We start from the raw sequence: 20,896 nt of genomic DNA, 5'->3' as shown, positions 1-20,896 counted from the left end.
ACATATATACAAAAACCTTATCTACTTGCTAAATTTTAACATATCAAAATAGATTTTAAACACTTACCATGAGGTTTCCATCACTGTAAATAATAACAAAACTACAAATTAAGTATAAAACTAATTAAACAAATATCAAGTAGCAAAAGTGTGTCTACAGGAAAGATTAATATAATTATAGCTCAGCAATTTGAGAGGAGAATATTTTGAATAAGTAGGTAATTAAGTTAAGAGAGGCCTAAAGAAAGATTTCACACTCACATTCATATGCTGAAGCAGTTTAAAAATAGAGAGCAAGAACTGCCTGACTTCATGTTTTAATTTTAGCTGGGTGATGAGCTGGTCCCAAAGACAGAAAGGGACAGCAGGATTTTTTCTCAGCAAAGTGCCCTTCGTATTTTTATGTGAAGGAAATGCTGTATGTTCTATTAATATCCTGTTGTGGTTGTACATAAGCCTAGGCACCCTTTCAACCAAGAAAAAATTCTGGTTTGCTTCTTCAAATCACTTCACTTTCAAAGACAAACACAGAAGTTAGAGAATGTCCCTACTGCTCTGGCCACTTCACAGGTAAATAACATCCACACAGGACAGACATTTTGTTTTCCCATCAGTCACTTATTGCAATTACTAAAGCTGTAGTTTTCTATCATGAGGAGGGGAAAGCAAATGATTGAGCTTGCTCCTTAACTTCATTCTCATTTTAATTAAGAGCTGGGAAAAAAATGTCAACACCAACCAGAAAGGTGGGTGGGTGCAGGAGGGAAGATATGTTGTTTGACTTAATGCTGGCATAATGCCTAGGCACTCCCAAAGAAGCTGGGAGAAGTACACAGACTTTTCCCACATAAAGGAAGATTCTTCCTCCTGGTATGGCTCCCTCATACATTTCACCTTCCTGACACTTCTCTGATTAACCTAATCCAAGCAAAAGCTCCCCCTTTTGGGTCTCTGCCCATCCAACACTGTTTCAGGATGGCAAATTTTGACAGCAGGGCAGGATTGAAATTCTTCTTGTTCAATATCATCACATTGAAAACTTTTCTGTCCTTCAGAGAATGGTGGAAATGAAGGCTAACCAGCTTGTAGATTATTTTTCTGACAACCTCTTCCCAAAGTGTCAGCTATGCAAGTGAAGATCAGATTCTCCCTCAAATCCTCAGGGGTCACAAAAGCACATTTTAAAGTAAGACTCAATTTCTTGATAGATGATAGTGGTTAAAACCAAGGCAGGAGTCCAAGTTAATCCTGCAGTGAGAACAAGCCTGCTAAAGTCTGCCATCCTCTTCCACAGTTACATTCCCTTGCCTGTATTTTAGAGCAATAATCAGAAACATCCCCCCTCTTACGTTTGGCATTTATTTCCAGATTCATCTGAGGCTCCACCTGTAAAATTTCTTATGCATTTATACTGGTCATTGATTCACTCCAGCTCCTTCTGTGAACAAGCATTTGCAAATGTTATTTGCCAGGGAAGTGAAATGCAAGTCAGTGAAATTTGCATTACCAACCTGCCGGTCAGCACTTCCTAGGTGAGGATGCCCTGCCATTATGATCTTTAGTGCACTGCCTTAGTGAACCGTGTCCCCAAAAGCACAGAAGGACCACGCCATCCCTTTTAGTGACCTGCTTCCTATCCATTCAGCTCTTGAGGAAATAAAGCAGAGCACAACACTTAGGCAGCTGAGCCTAGGAAGATGTGTAGTTTGTTTACATCCATATAACTGATACCTTTTGTTTTTAATCTTAACACAGTTTGGCATTTTTAATTACCACAATGTGTTTTTTTCCCACAGTCCTACCTAACCCAAACCCAATTTATGTTAGAAGTTCCATACAGTTCTGAAAACTTTTTTCCATTATGCTGTTCAGATGAAGGTCACTGTCTTTTCTCCCAGCAGAAGCATGCTCTGCATTTCATTTGTACGCATGAAACGAGCTCATTTACTCTTATCACTCCTAGCATTTCTAGTTTAAGTGTCAGATACCAAAACAGGCCCAGGCATCAAGAGCACTCTATCCCCACCATTGGAATGACAACTTCCACTTGACTTCTTGCATCAAATGAAGTTAAAGCACTTGAAATTAAAGCCTGAAGAGATGACCAAGTCCTTTTGTTTTACTGCAGACCCCTCTATTTCAGAGATGCTCCTTGCAAGAAGGCTGTCGGCTAAAATTTTTACTTTCTCCTGCTTAAGTTCAACACGAAGTTTGTAGGAAGAGATCATCACTCACTGCATCACTATTTATAGTTACTTACTCTATCGTTATCCTAACAAGACCTTAATCAACAAAGCTTCTGATCCTCCTAAATTAAAATTGTAACATGAAGTCATTTTTGTTTGAAAGAGCTTTTAATATAAATGAGATTTCTGCTTTTCTTGCTCTAAATTTAAAAAAAAAAATTGAAAATTCAAAGACCAATTCTTCTTCATTTCCCTTCCTAAATCATTCAGATAATGCTTCTCTTTCACTCTCCTGTGTAAACAAATCCTTCATGGATTCTAGGTACGAGAGGTTGGTTTTCTGCGGCAGAAGATAGAGACATTCAACTTATTTTTTTATCTTCTGAAAAACGAAAAATACCCTTTGAAAGAGTTTACCATGCAGACACACCTTCCTTCTCAAGGTAATACACCAGACTCCATCAAGGGACAAGTACATTTTTGGTAAAGCAATTCTGATTTCAGAAGGAAACATACAAAATATTCATTGCTTGCTCAAACAAGCACTCAAGTCTTGAGTTTGCTTCAGAGCCTGCCCAGCAGGATCTAAATGCAGGGGAACGACAGGAATCTCTCTGGCTTTATTAGGCTGTCTGGCAGTGCTATATAAGAAGCATTCTCCAGGACTTACTAAAGATGCAATGCAGTCCCTACAGCACTGGCTTTCCTGCATGAGAGGGGGATGTGTCCTCCAAGCCAAGTTTCCAGGTGATCCAGCAATACTCCCACCATCAACGCCTGCTGCCCCCGCCGATGCCACCCATGCAGTTCTGTTCTTAGAGCAGTGCTAACTCCTAAAAGCTGGTCACTCTGCCAGCTTCACTACAGATAAATAAGAACAATTACCTCAAGGAACTTAAATTAAGAGCTGCCTCTCTGTCTCACACAGTTATATACAACTCTGTCATGTTCAAGCTTGAAGATGCATTTTTTCCTGCTCCCTTGATGGTTTTGTTATTTCTTAAGAGCAGGGGCTGGAGGTGGAAGGCTAAAAATTATGTACTCCAAGTCTCCTCAACTTACTAAAATGTCTAACCTCAGATCTGGGGTCCATTTGTCACAAGTCACACTCTTGGTCAGTCTCTGTTTCGTCCACCAAGAGCCAACGAGCAAGCCCTCCTCCCACACTGTGCTATTTGTGCAAACTGCTAGCTTGGAGAAAAAAAGTAAATACAGAGCTGGTTTACTTCTAGTGAGGTCCCCCTGGCATCCAGCTAAGAGGTGAGAAAACTAAATATAACAAACTTAAAACTACAATTATTGTAGGGGAGTTTGCCAGAGCCGCTCTGAAGCTCCTAATGGTCTGTTGGGGATTTATGGATCAGCTGTGAAAATTTACTCACAGCTAAAACTTGCCAATCAAGTCCTTGGCTTTGAACACTGCTACCAACTTCTACATAATACAGTTTGAAATTACAGAAATGTCAAAGCAAAACAGTAGGTTTTAATGCTTCAGAGAAGGGTACCAGAAAAATCTGTCATACTAAGCAGACCAATAAGACAAGCATGCAGAGGCTCCCTTCTGAATGTTTGTATCTTTGTATAAAAGGGTCTTATATTTTTACAGAGCAGGAGGAGATTACAAGTGCTGCCAAAATACACAGTAAGAGACAGTATGTTGTACAGAAAAGACTGCAAACTGCTGTCTTCCAGTTTAAGAGCAGATTCCCTCCATACATTTTGCCAGGGATCCAGAAAATAATATTATTTGCTGGTATTTTATGTTTCTGCCACATGGATGGGGATATAAAATTTGTAAAAGCTTCTCTGAAATTGTATCTGCTATTTTCATGTCATTCCATTTTAAAAGGGCAGCAAAAATAACAAATAAAAAATCCTGAGAACTTACACAGAAAGCAAAGCAAGTAGCTTAGATGAGAGATATAAGACCATGCCTTATTTCTCCCAAATGCTCAGCACAAACGAGAAGACAGCAGTGATGGCCCCCTGCAAGGGCAGAACTGTGCAGAGGAGCTGATGGGCTCTTTGTAGACCCCTCTCCACCTCCAACTCTGCAAATCCCTGCAGCTGGTGAGGCTTCAACACTCCAGAGTACTGGTTTGAAAACATGTCAGACCTCTAATATGCTATTAAGCACCACAAAGGAGCACAGTCCCCTACTCCTCCCTGCACAGATCCATACTCTTTAAAAATGGAAGTTTTAATGTTTCAGTGTAAGTCAACTTTCTGATATTTACTTTGGCTTCAACTACATTAGCTCTCTTCTGTCAGCAATTAACCCAAAAAACAAACAGTAAAGAGTCATGAAGCCTTGCAAATTTAGATGATAGGATCTGATCCTTTAAAGCCTTATACACATAAATAATCCTCATGTGTATGAATAAGGCTTTAGAAGCATATTCACTATATCCAAAGAGGAATTCAAGTCCTATTTACCACTGACAAGCAAACTCTTGGCCACCTAACATTATTTATGCAATTTATAACATTGTTATGCTATAAATTATGTTATATATTTATAATATAAAGACATATTGCTTTACTCTGCACAGATATACTTTAACCACCTATGCAAGATGACGAAGTCACTTCTAGCCCTTGCAAATTTCAACTTAACATTGTTGTTTTTCTTGGAAGGAAATTCAATCTTCTAGTAATCTGCAGTGCACAAAACCTAGGTTGAACAGTAATGATTCCAAGCCTTGTAGAAGTCTGATCTACCAAAGATAGATGACATGTGATTAATTTAAATTTCATTGTCAAATTTGGAGTATTTAGTTAGCACATTTTTATTCACCAGAAGCTGGAAAGAGGAGGTACGTTCAAGTGCAGAAAATGAGCTGACTTGAACTCTAGTACCACAGAACTTTGATTATTTTATTACAACACTTTACCTATGAACCTCTTTGCCCATGCCACCCACAGAGGTACCTATATAACCATCTCAGTTAGTATTCTTCTGTAGTTCTTACAAACATGTCCATCTCTAGATGCAACAATGACATTTTGCTGAGTGTAATGCATGGCAGAGTAACCTGAGGCAGACCTGAGGTTCATCTGAGAGTCAACAGAAGATGCCAACAAAAGGGTCAGCCCTGTCTGCACCATGAGAAGGTGTTGCTACACAACACAACAGTGACCTTGAATGAAGCAGTAAATAAAGAAAAGAGGCCAGTGTTTGGTTGTGAGTTGGCAGGACGGTGGAAAATTGTAGGTGACCTTAAAAGAATGTGCCATGAGAGGAACACAAATGGATGGTGCAGAGTACATGGATAGCAAGGGTGTGAATGTTAAGACGTGTTAATGGAAGACTTTGAAAGATAAGAGGAGCCTAGGGCTGAAAAAAATATCATCCGAGTTCGCTAATATTTCTCTCTATGGTTTCAGGAGATGACAGTCATCTTTTCTCCAAATACCATCCTTAGTCTGAATTGTGCATAATCTCAGACAGAATTTTATGTGGAGGAGACCTCTCACAATCACTGGAATAGCATCCAAACCTCAAACTCCACAAATACCCATAGCTGTGCCCAGCTCTGCTGGAGGGACTGGAGCAACCTTCTCTGTACCAGAATTTGATCTGCTCTCACTCTATATCCAAGAAGAACAGAAAGAAGGGTGAGAAAGACATTATTAAAATATTTTCTTTAAAATGAAGCCAAAATTAGAATAGTAGAAGTTTGTCAGCGTGAGCGACTGCATGTGTCATCAACCTAATAAAACTACTTGGTGCATCTTCCCTTAGAGGGAAAACATGTTAATCAGCAGAGACAGAAATAAGATTTGTTCCTGCAGAAACAGACAGTATTTGTTATCTCAGTAAAGGCAATGCCAGCCATCAACCACTTGTTGAAGAGGTACTTAAAGCCCGTTTTCCTAAGACAAATATTAAAATATAAGTAAAAATGCACTACAACTCCTGCACATTTCCCAAGTGGCCCCAACTCACAGACACCATCAACTCACACATGTCTGTGCATCCAGGAAAAAAGCAAAGCCATGACACTTAAAACTGTAGCTTCTGACCCTGCCAAATTCAAGACATTTGACATTGCTTGAATTCTAAAACTCTGCATCCTAATCTACAGAAAATCACAAGTTTTATGGCAAGTTGAGGAAAGCTAAGACTAGATAACACCAGATGCTTTTGTTATCTCAAAAGCTGCTGAGTCAGAGAAGGGACCGGGTGATCAGAAAGCTGTCAGGGAGCTTGCTCATAACCTGCCCAAAATGACATTTTCTCTGTTCTTCCTGGCCAGCAGAAGGTATTACTCAAGGGAACACAAGTTAAAGACTTCCTTATCCTGTCCCTGCCTTCTTCAGAAGAAGTAATCCAGAAGTGGAATCTCTCTCCAAGGAGTGATTGTCATTAAGATTTCACATAACACAGGCTTTAGAGTTAACAGTGTGCTGGAGATAGACTGCTCCTCACAACCAGCATACCTACAGATTCCTGCCACCCCCAGATCAGGCAGCTCTCATGGCATCTTTGGAGTACTCTGCAGAAGCTGCTGAGACAGCTGCACATCTTTAAACAACTAAGATGACAAAGAATGAATCTGAACTGCATCATTCATGCAACTCCACCCTGGTCCTGCTCGTTGCCTGTTCAGCTCATCTCCCAACACAGACATGGAGAAAACGAACAACAATTCATCCTCCTTGTAGTCCCTTAGATGCACAAGATAATTGTACCACAAGCAGCATATTCAATATTAGTTAAACTCCCATGTCACAAGTTTGCATACACACACCCAGAAACGCAGTTAGCCTGATACAAAGTAACTTCTTGTGCACTTGTACCTACTGATCCTTTAAGAAAACAAGCCTTTGCTCCCTTCCTGCAACAGAATACCCGATGCTTTCATTCCACATTTCTTCTAAATAGGCAAGAGGCATTTGTAAAACGGGCTAGGCTTGAGCTGTCAGAACAGAACAGATATTAAACGTTTCTAAAGCCCAAAGGGAGACGTTTTCTGGTTTCCCCCTCTGTGTCAAGTGACAGCTCCACTGTGATGGGTCATTAGCGTGACAAAGAGAAAGCAGCTGGACATAGAGAGGGGCAGAGGCTAACAGAGCGATTACATCCCTAAATCAACTATAAAATGTTACAAAGGATGAAGAGGAGGAAAAAAGGGAGGAGTATATTCAGGGGAATAAAGTCGGTTTGATAAAGTGTCTAACTGCAAATCACATGAAATGAATTCATTTAAATAAGAGAAAAATCAATACAACTTACTCTTCTGAGAAAGCAGATTCTATTTGAAGGAGTATTTTAAAGTGATTGACATTATTACTTCATGCAAACAACCCATTTTTCCCTCCTAAATAAATTTCTACAGTCTCTATGAAGCAAAAATGTATCTTTGAAGATCTAGTTCTTCCCATTTTGATAGCCACCAGAAAGGATCAGAACCGGTTACTGAGGTTTTTCCCATCTCCATTTTACTTTCCTCCAAATTAGATCAGAAAGATTTTAGCACCACAGCAATAGCAGTAGCACAGCAGGTCACACACAACTCTTACTGTTAAGTGCACACAGCTCTGAAAAGACAAGTGGTGAATTAAGAGGAAAACTAAAGGAACATATTTTCCAGCCTTTCCATTGATGGACACAGTATATTAAATTTCCAATAAAAAGCAACATCCAGGCAACTGAGTTTTACTAAAGAGTACTCCATTGTCATGTGTTGTATTCCAAAAGTCACTTAGTATATTTCTTCTTATTAATTAGGCATTATTTAAGTTTTGACTAAAGTTGGAATCACTGCTATTATGTCTCTCTCCACTAAAATTTGACAGTTCTAGGCAACTAAGAATTGATTGATAACTGATAATAAAAGTCAGATTACTTGGAAATGTTTGCATGCAACACATTCCTTCTAAATTTTTTTGTTCTGACGCCTTTCTGTTTTAGTACCTCTGTGCTCTCTCTTCAATCTTTTTATTTTGCCTTTCTGCCAGTAAGCTGTTGGGTTTTAAATCAGAGATTAAAGAAAAAAATCAACCAAACAGAACAAACCCAAGTCCCAAACTCCACACTTTCAGTCATTCTTGTTTAAAAGAGAGAACCTACATGTGATTAAGTAGTCTTAAACCTTTGGGTCACAGCTGATATAAAGGAGGGGTCATTGTTTTCCATCAAAAAAAGAAAATAAATTTTAAAAGAAATAAATAAAAAAGAAATTTGAATTACATGACTTGAAGATAATTATAATCACTGATGCTGATTTTGGAAAATGATTAAACTTAAAAGTGAATCCCCCTCTGTTTGTCCCTGTCCATGCCCCTTCCATTCACACACACATTTGATACACACATTTGGAATTTTAAGTCCTGATTCTAGTCTCAGATGAGGTGTAAGAAGTCTCAGTAATTATACATCAAGAAGCCAGACAATTCCAGGAAAACTGCATTTTCCCCCACTGCCTGTTTCATAATATACAGAGACAATAAATGGCAAACACAAGGAGGAGCTTAACAATGTGGGTTTACTTCCCACATTCCCTGGCGAGTCCCACAGCATGCTGCTTTCACAGCTCCTGTCCCTTGTTTGGGTAAAGCTGCTCAGCTAAGACAACTACAGCCCCCTCTGTTTTGTTTTCATCTCCAGTCAGGGCTGTTAGATTTGTTTCAACACAAACTCCGTGAGTTTTCAGAGCCCTATCAGGTAGAGAAGAAACTGAGATTTTGGAGATGTACTTTAAAAGGCAAATAAGTATGGAAAGCCTGTATCAGTAACAGTAAGAAGACAAACAGTAAAACCAGTGTTTCTCCTTGTTAAGTATCAGCTTAGCCTTTGCCATATATGCCAAACTATTTGCCATGACTAATGTATATAATGGGAGTACATTTCATATTTTATCTCTCCTGAGAGACTTTGAGTTGGGGAGGGGAAAAAAAAGAAAGGAAAAGAAAATCTCACACTACACAAAATAAACAGACGATGCAAATTTAAAAACCACATGTTTAACATAATGGGCTAGAGTTTAAGAAAATATAAACTGGAGATAATTTTTCTCAGCAAGTTTTCTTCTTGCTGCTATAGGGGAATAAAGGACACAAAGCAGTCAGCACCAGCCTGCTTCCTCCTCTCTGCCCCCAGAACTGGCACAAACTGATGACAACTTGGGCGCAGATGTTGGAAATTCCATCTTCCTTCCAGAGGAGCTCAAAATCTCCAGGGCACAGCCCCTCAGGAAAAAAAAAAAAATAATTTGCCTTTCCTCCCATTGTTTTAAGGTGCCTTTTGTTCAATTTGTAAACCAAACATAACTCCTATATCAACACAGGGAGTTAAAAACTGCTCTATTTTCACTGGACAGATATGACCCATGACAAATCATTAGAACCAAAAGCATACAAAGAGTTGGATTTCAATACAATGAGGTCTCCTACAATCACAGAGTTTACTCATAGCAAATGTTTTCAGCAAGAACTCTCATAGAAAGCACTCTTCATGCAACATCTCTATAGTTAACCCACAGCCACCATTCAGTTCTTTCTCTCAGTTATTTCCAGCCAGTTGCTCTGTCAGACTGCAATGAATCACACACCTGGAATTATTAATAGGAGTCTCCACTCTCTCATGCTGCTTAGCCACTCCAGCCAATCTAACAGCAGGTACTAAAATTTGTCACACACTGACCTGTCATCTAAAACTTACATTTTGCAGTGCAACCGCAAATTATAAACAAAACTTTCAAACCATATAAATTTTCTCATAAGAGCAGACTTACCGAGAGAGGGGGAAAAAACCCCAAGCCAACAAACAGTTCCAAACACACATTGGTCTTTGCAGAGATATCCAATACGTGTTTCACTTGTTGACACTACAGACCCTACCCTGCATTTCCACTCCTTCCACACAACAGCAGCAGAAACCAGTTATGAACACTGGCCAGTACCATTACAACCGTTCTTCACAGTCTTCTGCTTTATCTCATACAGAAGGGTATGTTTTTATAAGTCATCCTCTGAAGCATGTAAATTCAGGTTTCCTTTTCCCAGCAATTTCTCATTCTCAGCTCTACAGCTTGAGGGCTTTAACTGCAATAAAGCTTTTAGTTTTGGAAAATAAGAAGTATTTTCCCATCAAACATCACAACAACCTGCATAGATAGAATGCTTTAACTCTGTAAATCTTATCATTGGACCTTTACTATCAACGCAACTGACGTAGTCACTCAGGGGGAAAAAGTACAACATGTAGAGAGCATATTTCAATTTATATTTTATTGTAGTTGGATACTATCAGCAGAGAATTTCAAACTAGAGGTTCAGTAATACTTTTATATTAAAATTACATTATAATTGTTAAAGCAGAAGGGCATTTAAAGAATATAGTACATGCTACCTGCGTTGCATGAGTTCAGCCAATGTAGCTGCTAAGACATTTCAGATCTCCGGTTTCACTAAATTTTAATCCTTGTTCAAAGCTCAGCACTCACAATGAATCTTTATCACCTGCCCATGTAGGAAGCCATTTTTAAAAATTACACTGCTCTTCCCCTAACATCTGTAAACCTTCCTAGCAAAACTACTGAAGGGGAAGAAAGAAGGAATCCAGAGAGCTTTCAAAGTTTAAATGGAATAATGAAAAATGTATATTTTATATGACATTATAATGAAAGACTTCAAACAGGGAGGTGTTTTGTTAAACACCACAGAATATTCTGATCTGCTTGGCTCTGCAACTGCACATTTGTTTACTGCAGCTCGGAAAGCAAAAAGATGGCAATTGTTGAAAAAAGTCAAGAAAAACAAAATGCTCAGAAAACAAGATCAGTATTTTCTTTCCTATAATGAAACCATGACTTCATTTTGTAGAAGAATCACTGCTTTCCTTTCCATTGTATTCTACCAGTTGCAATACCTGCTCTAGCATGTCAGAAATAAACTTAGAAGAGCAATTCTGGATATTCCCTAACATCTCCCTTTCAATTATTCACTGTATATTCAGTTTAGATAATAAAATACCAAGTTATTATCAGAAAAACAAAGTACAATTTGCCTGCATTTCCAAATCAGTGCATTTATTAATTGTCAGGTAAACGGGCGCACACCAAATTACGCCACACGGTTACAAAACTGTAAGATCAAGTTGCAGGACCTTAGATGGAGATGTTCGGTGGTGGCCACCCTACGTCACATTAACATGACAAAGAACACTCAGAACAGTGCATCTCTCTCAAATTTTTCCATTAAAGGTAAGGTCAAAAGGAAACCATTTCAAGTTTTCCTATCTATAATCTGCTAGGAAGCGTGACTAGCAAGAATGTGATGCCCTCATATGTAACACACCACATGAGAAATGCAATTGTGAAGTATTCTCAACAGATCTACCTATCTGACTTGCAATACACAGCCACATAGTCTTGGTAATTGTGAGAAAATAAGGGTCATCTTTAGAGAATGTAGTTTAAAATTTAAGACTGATTTTGAGTAAGTGTAAATTACTCTGTGGTTGCACAATAATTTACATGTACCACAGCAACAGCCCAGTGGACTTAGGAAGAGACAGCTAGTATTTCAATTTCAGTGCAAATCTCCAAGTCTGTATTTCCAATCAGAAATAAAAATTTAGGTAACAAGAACCTTGAATGTTTCCACGATTAAGCTACAAACCATGATTTAAAAACAAACAGACTGAAAGAAAATCGAGCATCAAATTTATGGGCCACATTCTGCAGAAAGTTTGAAAGTCCAGTTATTTACATATTAAAAGCTGATGTGATTCCTAACTCAAAATAACGTTCACACGTTAAATGTGCAGTAACATCAACACATTGCACTTCAGTATTTCTACACATGGGTGTATTTTGCAAACGTGAGAGAACTGAAAGCATTTCCTCCATTAATTACATTGTTGGGTTTTGTTAAGAAGGTGATAATGGAGATGCCTGAGCCAGCGCCTTTGCTGAAGGAGTTGTTGCAGGAAGGCAGCTCAAGCCCAGCGTCAAGGCCGTGGCAGCTCCTCGGTGCTTTGTCATACCCGCGCTTTGCTTGAGGGCCGCACAGTCCACTTGGCGGTCTGGGACATGATATCGAAAGCGGTTCTCAACCTTCAGCACTGCGCAGCACCCAGTGTCCTGCTCGTCAACTCAAATCTTAAAGTAATAGAAGGCAATTCTAACAGCTCCATAGCCGGGTATTTGTTAGCAGAGTAAAAGCCCTTACCTTCTCTAATACGTTATGACTTGGGGAAAAATCAGATATAATGCACTTAACCACCTTGAATCAGCAGAGACATCAGCTTAGGCCTTACTCATGCTTCACCTATTAGCTACAGAGCATTCGGTTTGCCTTCAAGCTTCTCATTTAGCCAGATAAGTATCACTGGCACCACTGCATCTGTGTAGCAGACGTGCTTTTCCCCCTCTTTCTGGGTGGAAAACAAAACAGCAAAATACCACTCGCATCACTGCACTCACTAATGAGACTTCCAAAGCCGCACAGGTTACTTTTCCCGTGACAGTTTTGCAGAGATGCGATCGCTTCTGGCACCCCACGAGCCCCTCGCTCCAGGCCTGCCGGGGGGACCGCAGCAGCGGAACGGCGGCCGGGCAGGCGGCACGCACCGCCGCGGGGCAAGCGACGGAAACTTCCCCGGCCCAGCTCCCGGGCGCGGAAGACACGGTGCCGGGGCGAACAGTCGGGAAGCCGACACGAGCGGCTTTTCGGGCAGAAAACTTCTGAGGGCAGCGAGGCCACTGCCGGTCTTTAGGGGAGTCCGTGCCCCTAACAGCGGGGACGGGCCCGCCGCCACACGCACGGCGAAGCCAGGCTCAGCCCCGCGGGGCACCGCTCGGCCAGGGCCAGGGCCGGTGCCGGGCCGACCCTCCGCCCGCCCGGCTGTCAGTCTGGGAAGGGGGGAGGGAAGGGGGGCACCGCCACCGGGGAGGGAGAACGACCCGCGCCTGCCCGCCCGCCCTCCCGGCGCGGCGGAACGCGGGGCGGCTCTTACTTGTGGAGGAGCTGGGGCAGGCTGGGCGGCGGCGGCGGCATCCCTCGGCTGGGGGCCCCGCTGCGGGCATCGCTCTCCGGCGGGTCAGCGCCGCGGGGAGCCGGGGCCTGGCTCATGGCAGCGGCGGGGACCATGCGGGGCGGCCCCTGCGGCGGGAGGCGCGGGTGGCCGCGCAGCCCTCGGCCGCGGCGGCGGGAGGGAGGGTGGCAGAGAGAAGGGAGGGAGGGGGCAGAGGACCGGCCCTGGAGACAACCGCGCTCCCCCCGCGCCCCCCCGCCGGGCTGGCGACGGCGGGACAGGCAACCCCCTGCGACTGAGCCCGCCCTGCCGGAGGGCTGCGGCCACCGGCGGGGGCGGCCGGTGCTGCGCGGAGCCCCAGAGGCGCTGGCGGGGCCGGAGGGAGGGGCGGGCGGAGCCCCCGGCCCGGCCCGGCCCCACCTGGGCGCCGGGCCCGTTCCCTCCCTCCTCCGCCCGCACCTGCCCGACGGGAGGGACCCACGCCCCGCGACAGCCCGGCGGCTCTGCCCTGTGTCCTAGCCGGGGCAGGGTGGCTCGGGCGCACCTGTTCGGGGCAGGGCAGCTCGGGCGCACCTGGCCCTGCCCGGGATGGTCCCGGGGGCCGCACTTGGCAGAGGACGGGCTGTACAGCAGAGAGTGAGCAGTACCAGCCCCTTCACATTCCGGCAATAACTTACCATCATCAAACGCCAAGGACAAGGGGAAAAGCGTGTGTACTGTTCTAATTCCTCGCTGGTAGCAGCTCTGAAGAAATGTAATTAGACGTTTATCAGACATAGGCTCTGTCGGCTGGTATAAAACGGGAGAGGAGAGTCAATTAATAAACCTTCTCGAGTAGCAAGTAATCTCTACAGCAGACCCCCCCGTCTGGGCCCAACCACGATGGGCTTTTCATAAAGGATGTCGATCCTGGGCTCCCTGGCTTCCAAACACATACGTTTGTGCGATCAAGACCTGCTCAGGAAGGCTTTACCTGCTGCTGTAAAAACACAAGACTAAGGAGTGGAATTGCTGCCTGAAATGTGACCAAAAAAGGTTTGCCTGTGCATGTTTTGGGAGGAAATTTCAGATGACCAATGGAGCAGAAATTGCACTCTTGCATTAAACAAGTAACACTGAGAATGTTTCCTCCAGATCTTGCTCCCTTTGTAAGGCGCTGTTTATTAGAGACGGACAAGTCAAAGACCATTTCAGTACTTGCTCCTGCACTACCTCTGCTTGCCGCACACCCTCCCCCCAGCATGCACACACACACACACACACACACCCCCCGAGGAAAGCAGAAACATCCTGGCTTCTTTGAAAAATTAATCCTAATTCAGGAAGACAAATTTTGAAGGGGTCAGGTTCTCCTCCCCTGCACCTGGCACAGTCATTTACAAATATGTAGCCTTCTAAATGGGAACAAAATGCCACCTCCGGTGACTGGAAAATTTTAAGTTAGTTGCATTAATCACGTACTTTACACTTTGCAGATGGAGAGCACCAACCAGGTGCAGGGCAGTGGAGAATTGGGCCAGATTTCAGTTGCACAGTTACTTAATGGTAATGTAACACCAAATGCACCTTCTAAAAATGAATAGCCATCAGTACTTGGTTAGACACATTGACTTACACTATATTCTGAGAAATACAAAAAATGGAGCTTCACACCCTTTCCTATAAGGAAAAAAAATTGCAACTATGTGTTTTCTGGTTCAGTGAGGACCAAGGGGTAGTCAGTACTGTGTAGCTACAAGATGCCTGATCTTCCAACAAAGGAAAGGTATGGTCTCACAGACAGGTGAGGCAACTCATGGGAAAAAATATTTAACATGTCGGACCATCTCTGCCCAAGGTTTAAAGCAAATCCAGGTGTCCTCTGATCATCCACAGAAAAGTGGCTTTGTGTAAATTTCCTGAGCAGCAGTGAAAGCCCTTGAGACCACGCAACAGCCAACTGCTGCCTGCAATTATTTGAGGAAGTGAAAGATGGTGACTCATGGCTCAGAGGGCAACGGGAGCACAGCTATGACACTAATGCACGGCCCTGGATTAGGAGGTGGATAGTCACAAGAACGTGTTACTTCGCACAGACGTATTACATCACTTGCAATAATGGATCAAGTGTGTTTTACTAAGCACTACTATTTCTGCACTTAATACATCCACTGTACAACTCAGCATTCAGTCTCAGCATGGGGTCCTAAAACTCTGCAAAGATTTTCACCATTTATTTTAACAGTTCTCACCCCAATGTCTGCTTCTTATCAAGATTTTTGTTGTTGTTGTTGTTGTTGTTATTGTTGTTGGTTTTTTGGGGGTTTTCTTTCTCTTTTTCTGATATATCCCAGTGTTTGGCTTGGCATGATCTGGTGTGACAAAAGCACTGACCCCTCAGCACCAGCTGGTGCCTGCCTTACCATAAGGCAGTAGCAAAGGCTCCCTCAGAGGTTGTCCTACAGTGAAATAAGTGGGTGGGTATGAGCAGGCACAGACTGACCGATGTTCATGGACTCTCTTATTCAAGAAATCAATATAAGCAGTTTTCTGGCCAAACCTTACAGTATTTCTGGAGCACTGCCATGAGAGAGAAACAACAGTGGATGGTCCAAAAACCACAATTTTAGAGTCTAGGTTTGGCAGTAGAACTGAACAAGTGCTAACAGCTATACAAGTTCCTATTCTCCTAATATGGAACATAGTTATGCACATGGAGAAATTAGAACTGTAGGTTTTTTCCACTTGGCTAGAGACATATTCTGTGTTTGTGTAACTGTCAGCTAATAGAGATTTTGTTAAAAATATTGGCAAAACACTGACTTTCCTGTTGCTGACTTTGTATGTAATAAATATCTATGATTTTAGATTAAAACTGCTGAGGTTTTTTGGTGGTTTTTTTTTTTTTTTTAGGTATCTGTGCCATGGGTATTAATGAGAGCTCATGCAAAAACCACTCCTGGATAATAATTTCAGCTGAGATTAATACTTTTACTGCATCTCCCAATACAATTATACAAACCCCACCTCTTACAATGCCTTTTTGGAGTTTCCAGTTGTAGCAGCCTCCATGCTAAAACTGAAGTCCTGATCTAACTGCTGTTCTAACTGGCATGAGGATAAATCAGAAGCAGCTCTCTGGTGTAAATGAACTGACACCCAGAATATTCCATTTTTAGGAGCAGATCAAGAAAGGCACAGGCAGAACCCAGAGAAAAAGAAAGGGATCATAAAGTAGGGCAGTGATGGAGTCAGGCACACACAGATACTGTGTCCCCAAATAGTTCAGCATCAAACAACAAAAACAGCAATGATTTCATTGCTTTAAGAGCTTATTTAACTGTAGAGTTACACAGTAGCAAGGAAACACATCTAAGAATAAAAGATGTCAATCTGCCTTTTAGTCTGACTAAGGCCTTTCATTAGTTCATGCCTAAATCTGTTATTCTGTGACCTGAAATTTAATCCTTGGAGAATTAATTGGCCTAATTTTAATATTCTGAAAATTAATATATAATCAACTCTTCATTGTCAGGGAAAAGAAGTAGTTGGGAAAAAATGAAAAATGGAAAACCTAGATAATGTGAGTACCTCAGGGTCAGGGCTGGCCCAGCCATGCATGTTGTGCCCTGGTGTAAATGTCCTGCTCACTTAAGCTGCAAAGAGCAGCAGCAGTTTAGGTACCACTGCATGTCTAACATGGTTTATTCCCCAAGTGGGTAAGGGACCCAGACTCAATGGAGAATAAACTCTGATTTTTACTGTTACTACTGTGCACAGGTACTTCAATTCATATTTATAAAGTGTGATCTAGATAGTGTTGTGATGGTTTTGCAGCAGCAATAGTCATTAAAATACAAACATGATTTCATGTAGAATGAGATGTCATCTCTGAAATAGGACTGAAGTAACACAAGTATCCAGTTGCAGGAATAAAAGACTTCATCTAGGAAGAATGGCAACATCGTACTCCTTAACAGACTGCGGAGAGAGGTAGAAAAGCCCTCTCCTACCCAACTTCCAAAACTAATGAAGGAAAATTCAGGTTAAAAAAATGAAAAACACATTAGTTCAGTCAGTTTACGGTTACCAATGTATCAGGTTTTCCCAGCTTACCCTGAACCCTGTTTCTGGAGCTTGCTGTACGTGTTTTCTTGTTCTTTCCAATCATTGCTTGGATAGAGAAGCTGAAGACTGAAGCAGAAATTTCCAGTGCCTGGGTATGTGAAATTTGCCTTCTGGGTAAGTCTCTATTTACTTCTATCAGCTTCTCCTGAAAAATATTTCAGTCAGCACCACTTTTGACTTTTTTCTTTTCAGTGATTTTCTTTTCACTGGATGTGAATGGCAACAGGTGGCCACAACTGGTAGGTTCTTTTGCAGTTACTCTGGCTTTGCATTTTCCTGCACCTGTGTGGGCTCTGCTGCTCATGACTGCCTGTCATTGAAATGGTGGTGTTCAGAAACCAGGCTACATTTATAAAGGACCAGTTAAAATTTAGCTCAAGCCTGCAAGTTGCTTTATAAGCAAGCAAACAAAATTTTCTTTCAAAATTTTTGAAAGCAGAAAGTTTTCTAATAGTTTGAAAGGAAAATACAGGGGAGATCTAGTCCTTTAGAATTAGGTGGTTATAGAGCAGATGTTTTTGTAGGAGAACAGAATCACCTGAAGAATTTGATTAAGCACATTACGTTAGGAGCAAAACAATCAACCCATGAGTAACCAGAAAATGAAACTTACAAATGATTCACCAAGAGATACAGCCTGGTTCCAGACTTCTGAAAGGTGAAAAACAAAATTCTGGATGCTGCAGTGTGCAGATCATGTGCTTTCAAGAGTCAAGCAGATCAAGATGCTGAAGGATAACCTATGGAGATAAGCTATCAAACACGCAATCGTGGATAGCTGAGACTTTCAAATATGCTTGGACAGCCAGCTAATGAAAGGCAAACATTGCAGAATTTTAAGCCTGATGCAGAACAGTGTGGAATAAACTAATGATGTCTTTTTGCAGGTACTGTGAGAAGCTGTGTATTCCCTCAGCACTTTGAGCCAATGACAATATAATCCTCAATTCACATTTTATAAATTTAGAAAATATTGGAATGTGCAACTGATCATACCTAGGAAGTATACACCCTCTTTGATCCCAGAATACTGGCTTTTGTCATTAATGGCTTGTGTCATGCTCTTTTCTAGCTGCAGAAATTGCAAATGTTTGCTATTTTAACTATATTAGCTAGCTGCTTAAAGAACAGCAGAATGTAATTAAAGAAAACATAATGGCAACAGTAAAAAATGAATATTAAACTACTCTGAGGAAAAAAAGGACTTTTAAAACAATCCTTGATGTTACTCTCATCTCTTCAGATAACTGAAATATGCATGTTAATAACCTGACTTATCTTTCCGTGCCTTCACTATTACATACCTCCATTCGTATCATGGTGTAACTGGTCTGCTTCCAGTCATCCTCACTTCTGGTTCTCATCCTTCGTGGCCCCATAAGCACAAGACAATTAACAATAATTGCTTATTTGTTTACCCCACTCCTTTCTAATGTATGCATGGGGAGTTTTTCCTCTCATCGCCAAAGTGGTAGGTAATAACTATCACATTTTCACTATTAATAAAAATACCCATAAGTAATATATTTAGTACAGATTTTACTTCAGTAATTTTTAATTTTAAAGATTCTATATTAGAAGTAATATCCAGACCTCAAAAAGCTTAATTTGTCAAGCCTTTAAATACTAACTCTTCTTTATGTGTATGCAAGTTCTAAGGGTATATGCATAACTGGAGGTAAAGTCTAAACGTAATGGTGTCTTTGTCCATTGTAAAAAACTGATTTTTGCATAACTGCTGAGTATCATTTGATAATGATAACTACTACTGACACACAAAGATAAACTGAGTATAAATTAGATTACAAAGTAGGGTCTTTTAATATTTTATATGAAAACAAGTGATTTCTGGAAGTCTGCTTAAGTAGAACAGCACCAAGGACTGCACAATTTACACTCCTATAAATGATGTTTGGTTATGGTGAGGATATGGCGGTCTGTTCTATAGCAAACAAATCCGTTCCTGGGTCCTCTCACTTGTGAAAGATGTTCTGCAGGACTGAGTTTTTGACAGACCACATGTGCGAGCCCCGCCTGCTGGCATGAGCTGCCGAGGTGCCCTGACTCCGGGAGGCTGCGGGGCTCCGCAGAGCCAAGGCCAGAGCTGCACTGCCTCCTGACGGAGCGAGGCAGGGCTCCTTCCCCCTTGTCCGCTGACAAATTGCACAGCTGTGGTGTTACATGTCAGCACTTGCAGCGCGGATCTCCGGAGACAAACCAGGAATGTTCTGCATGCCAGACAGTGGCTCTGAGCCATTACATTGAGACAACCTTCTTGAGGGAACCGTGGGCCCTGAGTGAACAGGAGTGGGGAATCCACTGACGTTCTGACCTGCAGCCATGTAACCAGTCCAGTGCAGCAAGGCCAGCTCTACAGTTGAAAGAAAAGAAGTCTTGCAAAAGTGTGCCAAAGCTACATAGCATTTGCTGTGCAGATACTACAGTGATTTCAAACAACTCTCATGGCATTTAGATAAGGTAGGTGAAACTATGTGTCCCTGAAGTCTGAGATATGCTTTCATCAACATTCATGGTGAGCCCAAAGTTATTTGATGATGTTTATCATCATCTGGAATACTTCCAGTGGAAAACATGATCTTGCTGATCTGGAATCTAACTCAGCTCCTGCAATCTATATATTCAGGGTAAGAGTCAACAGAGAAATGCACATTGACATTTAATGCAGAGAAGCAAAGGACTCTGAAGTTACCTGAAATGATCTGCTCACCTGTTGAGGTCATCTAAAATCAGCCTTTCAGTTTAGAACCTGCAGTTCTTTTTTGTTTCACTGAACTACCACAGCTGCTAACCTTTCTCATGCTCCTTCCCCTTAGAAAATCTACAAGGACTTTCAAGGTAGTTTCCCTATTAGGAAGCCAAAGAATATGCAATATATATGATTGTAAAATAAATTTTGTAAATAATTATCATAGGGACTGAAAAATAAAACAGCAGTATTGAAAGAAAATTATGGAGGGATAAAACCACAAAAATGTTATTGTAACCATGGAGGAAAACACGTAACTGTTATTACTGTAATGTCAAATTAGTTTATTGAAATGTGCCATCTAGGATAGGGAAATACTAAAAATAAAAATGTTTTGACTTGATCTCTGGAGGGCTTCTCCTTTGTTACTTCCCACTTTAGTAGTGAGTTTACCGCTTTATCAGCAACTTTTGAGGAAAGGCATAGAAAACAAACAGCAAAGATAAATATTGGGGTAAAAATAAACATGAATTAAAGAGCAATAACTCATGCTCACAGGTAATACAGCAAAAGCTCCGCCATCACAGAAAATAATCTTAAAAGAGAACTAGTAGCATACTGTAGATGAGGCTACAAGAAGATGAATGCATAGCTTCTTGGAAACCTTCACTCACAGCTGGTGTGAGTAGTCTGCTGTCAAACTAGAAAGGCGTATAATTTGGAAATCTGGAAGGGTTAATTCCTTTTCCTGTATTGTTATTCAACGGTCTGGGTAACGGTACAGATCACACGTCTGAAATGTGCGTGTGGGGTAAAGTGCTATGGGCAAATTGGAGCACAGAAAGAGTCTTCAGAACAATTTGGAGAGATCAGAGAAACTGTGAAGAACACAGGATTCAGCTGAGGAAGGAC

General features: G+C 41.7%; 1 protein-coding gene and 1 long non-coding RNA gene across 9 annotated transcripts in view; one reads left to right on the top strand and one right to left on the bottom strand.

Moving 5' to 3' along the window:
- Positions 1-13,674, bottom strand: part of RBM20 (RNA binding motif protein 20) — a 99,106-nt gene extending 85,432 nt beyond the window's left edge. For 2 of the 8 annotated variants that reach the window (XM_038140161.1, XM_038140158.1), the window contains exons 1-2: positions 13,153-13,674; positions 9,276-9,380 (exon numbers count right to left, since the gene is read on the bottom strand). In XM_038140161.1, the coding sequence (XP_037996089.1) occupies positions 9,276-9,380; positions 13,153-13,286 (239 nt within the window). In that variant the 5' untranslated portion in view covers positions 13,287-13,674. The other 6 variants (XM_038140157.1, XM_038140159.1, XM_038140160.1 and 3 more) reach the window with 6 other exon arrangements.
- Positions 13,675-16,692: 3,018 nt separating this feature from the next.
- Positions 16,693-18,233, top strand: LOC119702311. Its single transcript, XR_005257320.1, has 3 exons — positions 16,693-17,369; positions 17,470-17,516; positions 18,165-18,233. It is a non-coding gene; the product is annotated as an uncharacterized LOC119702311 (long non-coding RNA).
- The last annotated feature ends 2,663 nt before the right edge of the window (positions 18,234-20,896 follow it).

The sequence above is a fragment of the Motacilla alba genome, chromosome 6 (genome assembly GCF_015832195.1).
Source record: "Motacilla alba alba isolate MOTALB_02 chromosome 6, Motacilla_alba_V1.0_pri, whole genome shotgun sequence".
NCBI lineage: Eukaryota > Metazoa > Chordata > Aves > Passeriformes > Motacillidae > Motacilla > Motacilla alba.
This window is presented reverse-complemented; position numbering and strand designations above follow the sequence as displayed.